This window comes from Mus caroli, unplaced genomic scaffold (genome assembly GCF_900094665.2).
Source record: "Mus caroli unplaced genomic scaffold, CAROLI_EIJ_v1.1 scaffold_20465_1, whole genome shotgun sequence".
NCBI lineage: Eukaryota > Metazoa > Chordata > Mammalia > Rodentia > Muridae > Mus > Mus caroli.
In genome coordinates, this window is record NW_018390692.1 from 1 (window position 1) to 8,954 (window position 8,954).

General features: G+C 36.9%; 1 protein-coding gene across 1 annotated transcript in view; it reads right to left on the reverse strand.

Annotated features, from left to right (window-relative positions):
* Positions 1-1,735: 1,735 nt before the first annotated feature.
* Positions 1,736-8,954, reverse strand: part of LOC110288769 (vomeronasal type-2 receptor 116-like) — an 11,068-nt gene continuing 3,849 nt past the window's right edge. Inside the window, 6 exon segments of the mRNA XM_021155029.1 lie at positions 1,736-2,643; positions 3,786-3,909; positions 5,148-5,372; positions 6,403-6,718; positions 6,720-7,207; positions 7,836-8,115. Of these exon segments, the coding sequence (XP_021010688.1) occupies positions 1,736-2,643; positions 3,786-3,909; positions 5,148-5,372; positions 6,403-6,718; positions 6,720-7,207; positions 7,836-8,115 (2,341 nt within the window).

Here is an 8,954-nt window from a genome sequence, read left to right on the forward strand (position 1 = left end):
CTCCAGGCAGCAAAGGCAGGTTCCAGCAGTAGGTAGGCGTGGCAGGACGAATGAGCCGGTAGCTCCACCCTTGAGCAGGCAGTTTCCAGGCTGGGGGGAAGGGAGGCCACAGTCGTTCATCTAGAGTGATTTATATATTCACAGAGTACCCTGACCTTATTGTGATAAAGGTCTCCTGTATGACTTTTTTCCAGTACCAATTTTTATTGCTGACTGAAACACATTCATTTCATAATGAAATGGTGTGTTTTCATATAAAGTTCAAGAGCCTTATACAGCAGGCACAGTTTGAACCCCATAATCCTTGTCATATACTGTACTCTTCTTAGTATGTTATCTGCTATTCTCAATATTTTCATAGTACATTATAAAGCTATTATGAAATCTAGGGCTTCTGCCATGGCCATCAACAATATGCAACACTATAATTATGCTCCACACTCTACTAACATTCATTCTTGTTTCTCTTTCAAATCAGTGCCTTCTATTGCAACAGTAATCTGTCATATTCCAAATCCCAACAAAAGCAATTTAACATTTTCCTGATGTCTTAGATTCTGTAGCTGTAACAAAACACAATGGTCAAAAGAACCATGTGATAAGTCTTATTTCCCTATGTACCTTGGTCACAGTTAATAGAATGAAGTCAAGACAAGAACTTGGGTGCAGACACTCAATGAAAGCACTTGTAATAATGCTGATTACTGGCTTCATGTCCATGCACTCTACAGTCCTCTTTCTTATAACTCCCAGAACAATTTTCCTAGAGGTGGCACTGTCACCCTAGCAGTAGAGTCACCTTATATTAAACATTAATTAGGAACATGGCTTACACACAAACCTACAGGTTAAAGTGATGGTAGCCATTCATCAACTAATATCCCCTATTCTCAATGTTTAGGTTTATGTACATATGAATGAGACCATTTTTCACTAAAGCTTAGTAATTGGCATTGTATTAGGCAGTGCTGTGCTGCCCTACATTATAAGTACTAACATGGTATTTTACTTAAAATTTTTGTATGATTTAGTAGTACTTTTGTTAAGACAAAGCAAACGTATCATCTAACTCTTTAAAATTACTGAAGATTCAAGAAGGCAATTTATTTATTTATTTATTTATTTATTTATTTATTTATTTATTTAAATTTTAGGTTTTTCTTCTTTTTTTAATTTGATATTTTCTTTATTCACATTTCAAATGTTATCCCCTTTCCTAGTTTCCCTTCTGAAAACCCCCTATCCCCTCCCCCACACCCGCTCAGCAACCCACCCATTCCTACTTCCTGCTCCTGTCTTTCCCCCACACTGGGGCATAGAGCCTTCACAGGACCAAGGGCTTTTCCTCCTATTGATGACCAACAGGCCATCCTCTGCTACATATGCAGCTAGAGCCATGAGTCCCACCATATGCTTTCTTTGGTTGGTGCTTTAGTCCCAGGGAGCTCTGGGGGTTCATATTGTTGTTCCTACTATGGGGATGCAACCCCATTCTGCTCCTTGGGTACTTCTCCAGCTCCTTCATTGGGGACCCTATGTTCCGTCCAATGGATGGCTGTGAGAATCCACTTCTGTATTTGTCAGGTACTGGAAGAACCTCTCCGGAGACAGCTATTTCAGGCTGTCAGAAAGCTCTTGTTGGCATCCACAATCATGTCTGTGTTTAGAGGTTGTTTATGGGATGGATCCCCAGGTAGGGTAGTCTCTGGATGGTCATGCCTTCAGTCTCTGTAACTCAAGAAGGCAATTTATGTTTGTACTTCTGCAGAAAATTTGAATCTAGTCTAACTAAGAGAACACAACATTTTGGGAGAAAGATGCACCCTAGCAAGCCTGCACTAGAAGCCAAGATGGAGAAAACCTCCACAACAACCATGACCGTTCCCCTGGTGCTGTGGTAGACAGTGAGGAAGGTGATCCAGACACTGCAGAACACCAGCATGCTGAATGTTAGGAATTTGGCTTCATTGAATCTGTCAGGAAGGTTCCTAGCCAAAAAAGCCACTTTGAAGCTCACCAAAGCCAAGACACCCAAGTACCCCAGAACAAAGTGGAAGGCAATGACTGAGCCTTTGTTGCAAATAATGATGGTCTTTCCATATTCAGATTGTGTATCTCTGTCAATAAAAGGAGGAGATGTTACCAACCAGATTCCATAGAGAACAAGTTGGATTAGGGTACAAATNGGAATGANCAAGTTAGNTGCCCCTGATGCCAGNATCCCTCTCATNCTTCNCCCTGGAGTAGTGAGCTTGAAAGCCATGAGCACAGTTATTGTTTTAGCCAACACTGTAGAAATAGCCACTGTGAAAAATACTGCAAATGTGGTCTGCTGCAGGATGCAGGTGGCCTGATTGGGATGTCCAATGAAGAGCAAAGAGCAGAGAAAACAGAAGACTAGAGAAATGAGCAGGATGTAGCTGAGAATGCGGTTATTGGCCTTCACAATGGGAGTATCCTTGTACTTCACAAAAGTGACTAGTATTAGAACTGTGAGGGCAGAGAGGAACAGGGACATGCACCCTAAAGCCATCCCCAATGGATCTTCATAAGCCAGGAATGACACAGCTCTTTGGAGGCAGTGGGTTTTCTCTAAGTTGGCATACTTATCATCTGGACACCTCACACACTGTTCCATATCTGCTGGCAAAGAACAATAAACCCTTATAAGATATCCTAATTATGTAGTTAATAATTGTGTATTTGTGTTATTCAGCGGATATATCCACAAATATGTTGGTGTTGGACATCTATTCCATTCCTTTATGCTGTAGGGACAACTAACAATATTTTTCTCTATTAACCTATGCTTTGTGATGGAACAAAACACCATCATAGGGAATGTAACAGCAAAGATTATTTATTAAACAAAAATAATGAATAAATGGTGAATATTAATATGTATAATCTCAGATTATTTAATTCCTCAAACCATAAGTTCACTACTCATTGACAAGTGTAGTGTGGAGACATAATTTTGGTGCCAGTTGATGAAATACATTATGAACTTTGTTTTCTTTGAGAGTTGTGTCCTTTGTCTGTATGTACACATACACAGCAAAACATGCAATTTCTCATGCAAATATTTGCATAAAGGAATATTTTCATTCTTGAAGCTGTATGCCTCATAGGCCTATGCAAGTCTCTCTTTTTGTGGGAAGATCTCTTTCTTCCCAAGTGCACATTCCAAACTGTATGGCATGAAGGTTATGGATATTCACATTTATCCCCCTTTCCTTAGCTAGGCTGTGATAGATGATAAACACTCTCCCATCTCTTGTTGCAGTCTTGAAATCTTCACTCTTGTTCTAATTCTTTCGCAGGAAGTGCTTAATCTTTTAAGCCATGTAATCCCTTAAAATATATTTCACTAAACAACTGTTATGTTGAGCAATGGTTCTTTGTCAGGGACTAATCTGAGTGATGGAGGGAAAGATTGTGGACTGATCATGTAGTCCAGTTTCTGTGTACAAAGAATCAAAGAAGAATAAATATATGCATAAATTATGCATAAAATTTTGTTTAAAAATAGTTAAACATGTATGTTCCCCTAAACTTTTTCTTTATAATATAAAATCAGTAACTATCTTAATATGAAAGAAATGTGGTTTGTAGAGAATATTTCAAGTTATTTGCTGGGTATAAAAGAAGTATTTAACTGATTAAGTTCTGAAAAACAGAAATTTTAGGTGTCTAGTTTCCATCTAGGCCATATCATATCATATTTCTAGTATGGAAAGAGAAGGCAGTAGAATGGCAATTTTTTTCTCCATGCAAGCATGTACCTGTTTCATTGGAAACCTCATTTTCTGGGCACTGGTCACAATCAAAGCAGCAGTCTGATGTTTCATTCTGATGAATTTTCCTGAATCCAGCAGTACAAGTCACACTACACATGGAGGAGGGAACCTGAGGCAATACATAAATATTATATAATTGTGTGTGTAGCTCATGTATGCATCATATGTATAATGACCCATAGATTGATATATGGGACCTTAACAGATATGATAGCCAGTATTATTTAACAATTTCTTGCACATTAAGTTTTGTATTACCCTCCAATGTACTGAATGTTATACAATATTTACTGCTTTATGTAATATTTTATATGTAACATTGAAGTTGTAGCAATTTAAAAGTTTTTCTTCCTAAACTAATTAATCCAAAAAGAATCTTTACGTTGCACCAGTTTCTCTCTCAAAAAAAGAACACTGAGATGTATGGAGAGAGAACGTAGGATAAATCAAGAAAGAGTTTAATGAATATGCACAAAATATGTTAGATAAGGCTCTCATAAAATTAACGAAGTTTTCCTAAGTTTAAAAGAAATTCTGGAATCCCCTATCCCATCCCCATATTCCCTTGCTTCTATTAGGGAGCTACCCCAATCACCTTTCCACTCCCATTTCAGTACCCTAGCATTCATCTATGCTGGGGCATCAAGTCTCCACAGGACCAAGGGCCTTCCCTCCCAGTGATGCCAGATAAGGCAACCCTCCACAGAGGAGTGTAAACTGGGGAGAAGGATAACATTTGAAATGTAAGTAAGTAAAATAGCCAATAAAAATATGAAAATTTAAAAAAAGATAAGATTAAACCAGGTGGTGGTGGCACACACCTTTAATTCCAGAACTTGAGAGGCAGAAGCAGGCAGATATCTGAGTTTGAGGCCATCCTGGTCTACAGAGTGAGTTCCAGGACAACCAGGGATATACAGAGAAACCTTGTCTTTAAAAAAAAAATACCAGAAAAAAAAGAACAAAAAAGATAACCTTGAATCTGGAGAAAGATTTCTGTTAATGAATACATGCTATACTTAATTAGGCTGTAAATATGTTCACAACGAATCAGAAAATTCCATCTTTTATATATAGTTACATATAAATGTAACTATCTATAAACTCAGTATATATCTGTACTGTTGGTGAATAGGCATGTGAATGCTATTGGACTTGGATTCCAGAGGTCTTTGATCCCTATAGCCAGATTTACATGAAGTTGAGAATTATCAAATTTTGGTGCTTGTAGCTGAGGATGGTCTTTTGCAAGAGTAGCAATTGGTCTTAACCACAGAGCTATTACTTCAGTGCCTCATANTTTAAAATTACATATNTTGAAAAAAATTAAAATTGTGGTATACCCACTGATGTTCCTCCTGTGGCCCAGTCCAAATCTTCAGATATATGAAGTTGCTGGCTCNGTGGGNAACANTGCAAATAGCTTCCTATTTTCACTTTTAATCCAAGGCCTTGTGGAAAATTCCAAATGATGAAAATGTCATAATCTGCACACTGATTTTCCCTATGCTTCATGTTCACCAGTTCTCCAACAGGGTTAGTAAATATCCTGGATTTCAGCATGGAAGACACCTGATTAAGATGCATCATTAGATGTTTACACATGCACGTCAGTAAAGGGAATGCCAAATTGAGTATTTTCTTAATATTTAAAAGAATTTCAGGAAAAAAAAGCTGTATTAAAGTAATCCTGTGTAGTAAAATACAATATGCCTCATGGATAATTAAATATAAATATATCAATGTCCCATGGTAAAATGTGCTAGAAAAATGATTACCAGGTAACAAGAAACAAAAAGTGTGTGTGTGTGTGCATGTTTGTCAAAAATAGTTTTTAAAAAATGAAGTCATGTATGTGCAAAGGAAGAGAAGTCTGAATGTCTGTAAGTTGTGAAAATAAAGAGTGGTTGTGGGTCTTTCATGTACATACTGCATATATGTATATACATCTATATATATGTGAATATATATGAGATAAACATAAGTTTAATAAAATGTGCAATCTTAATCATTAATGGTTTCGTAAACAATTGCTAATTTAAATGAATAACTATTAATCACAGCCAACGTACCAATTCTCTCTCTCTCTCTTTTTTTTTTTTTTTTTTTGCTTTTTTTTTTTCTGAGACAGGGTTTTTCTGTATAGTCCTTGCTGTCCTGTAACTCACTATGTAGACTATGCTGGCCTTGACTCAGAAATTTTCCTTCTTCTGTTTCCCAAGTGCTAGGATTAAAGGTATGTGCCACCACTGCGCAGTCCATGTACCAATTCTTGAGAAATTATTCTTAGAAAAATGTTCTAGTCTAGTTATCACTTTAGGATTTTATGATAAAACTCTTCGCTCTCCCATTTTAAAATTTGATGAAATGTTGAGACATGTTTTCACAAAACTCACTGATATCATAAAAAGTGTATTGTCTCCTATGAAATGTTATCCTTGTGCATGATATTTATCCATGTTAAAGATTCATTAGGGAGTCTTGCAGTGTAGAAATCATTCCACTGAGAAAATAATCTCTCGCAGATGTGCAGTTATTTCTCTGGGTCCATTTAAAGATCCCATTGATATATCTAAGCATAATGATATGTAAGAAACTTTACCTGCTGACAGTCAGTGAACATTCCTTTGGGTACTGCCATTTGCTGAGATTCCATTTGTTGAAGAATGAGTTCATGGTAGGTGTGGGCCACAGCATACACAGCATTATACAAATTGTAGCCTTCCTCACTTAGGGCCATGTTAAAATTGTGCAGTGCTGTCTATTCCAATGTAGTGTTGAATGTAAAATGATCCATTTTGCTATAGCTGTTCATTGAGGTTGAACAATTAAAGTAATTCCACTCCGGTATAGACTGAGAAAGGTTTACTGGGTATTCGTCAGTGTTCATTGTTTGCATAAAATTCTTAAATTTAGCACTCACTGTGGTGGTGTTCAAANGTGACAGTCCCGTGAAAGAAATCAAGGCTAAAATCATTTTTATTTGTGATAACGTCCCATTGTGAGGTTGTGATCCAGATTCTCCTTACACCTAAATCTTCCCACCTTCTAAAGCTGACTTCTAGNGTAGAGTTCATTTCACCATAAATGATAACAACCTTTGCTGTTGATTCCATAATTTGTATGTCATATGTCGTAGCCCTTGTCATGTATAACTGCACGTTTTCTGGGATCATATTAACAAAAGCTAAACAGATTCCCTGTCTTTGCATTTCTTCTCTCAAGTCTGATAGAAACTGAATACCTTGGTCATCATCTGAGATGACCAATCCTATCCAAGTCCATCTAAAATGAAGCATCAAGGCGACCATGGCATGGGACAAGTGTGTGTCCTTGGTGGTTACCTGATGGACATAGGGAAACTGGTCATGGTCACTCAGGTTAGGATTAAATGGTCCAAAGAAAACCTAAAGGATGTAGAAGAGAGGATGAGACATCCACATGAGGACTATGATTGTTAGGATATTTGGACTTATACACAGGTAATATTATTCACCTTTCAGAACTCCTATTAAAGATATTAAGCTTATACTATAAATATCATGTGTTATTCCTACTAGAGTCTAGAGTATTCCTGACAAGTCTGAATGTCCAAGAATATATGTATATAACAGTTATATAATATGTGTGTGTGTGTATGTGTTTAGAGTCTGGAGTATTCCTGACAAGTCTGAATGTCCAAGAATATATATATTGAACAGTTATGTAATATGTGTGTGTATTCATGTGTGTGTGTGTGTGTGTGTGTAACAGTGCACTCATAAATGCATGCTGTCCAAGTTTTCTTGCAGGCACATGTAAATGAAATTTAAAAGTTGTTCACATTGGATGGAGATGGCTCAGGGTTTCAGAGCACTGATTGCTTTTCCAGAGGTCCTGAGTTCAATTCCCAGGAACCACACTGTGGCTCAAAACCACGTGTAATGGGATCTGATGCACTCTTCTAGTGAAGGGACAATGTACTCACACACATTAAATACATAAATCTTTTTTAAAAAGTTTTTTTTAAACTCATCTATTGTCACAAATTCTTACCTTTGGTGTCCTAGACTGAATTGATAGTTTTAACGATGTTTTCCATGTTGGTCCTATAAGGTCTATGTAACAGGCTGGTGATAAACAGCCATAATTAATAAATTTCAGTTCAATACTTTTTTGTGAATAATTTTTATCCAGAACTCCCCATTCATCTTCACACTGACCAGCAAAAAGCAAGACTATCAAAGACATGTTGGGTAAAAGATAAGGATTCTTGTTGATTTCATCAGTAGCAAAAAACAATACCACAAAAAACTCATGTCTTCTTGCAGGTATTCTAAAACAAGGCATAATGATGATTAAGGGAGATGTTTGAAATATAAAATTTCAATTGCAGTGAAGTTTGTAATATAAGAGATGTTAGATTTCTGTCTAAATGTATTGAAAAAAGCCTCATGATTGAGAGATCATTAGAGCTGAATACAATTTAAGAATTCGTATACATAGGCACTATGATATGATAAGTTTGTGAAAATTGATAAGCATTGTTTTATCTCTGAAAGCTAACCTTGAACTAGATTACAGTCCTATTGATGGGACTACTATAAAGTAATCTTGGAGTTGTAATTCCACAGGTACATAAAAAAGCATTACTTAAACCAGATATGATGCACATAATACATTCTCCTTAAAATTTTTATTATGTAAATGCATTTTATTCTGTGGAGAGCCAGAGTTCTGCCATGTGAGCAGTGTGTATTGCCAAGGTCAGAGATTAGTGTGTGTAGCCAAGACCATGAGAGCAGTGTGTGTAGCCAAGGCCTTGAGAGCAGGCAGTGTGTTCAGCCAAGAGGAACTCTTATCTATGTTTCATCTGTAGAGGAACTTTCTCAAGAAGAGGTTTGTTTGTTGAAGTGCTTATAAGTTGGAGCTGCAGAAATAAACTTTGAGCCTTGATCAGAACACTGTCTTTGCTTTTTGCTTCTCTCCCTGCCAACTCTTTTCTTTTCCAGCCCTCCTTTTCAGGTGAGCTCTGCTCAGCTGTAAATGCTGGGTACAGGTGGCACCCGAACAGGCACTCCTCCTGAACATGGAGGACTTGCTCAGAAAAGCTGCTTTTTTTTTTTTTTTTTTTTTTTTTTTTTTTTTAGGGAGGAGAAGGGTTTATTTTTTTTA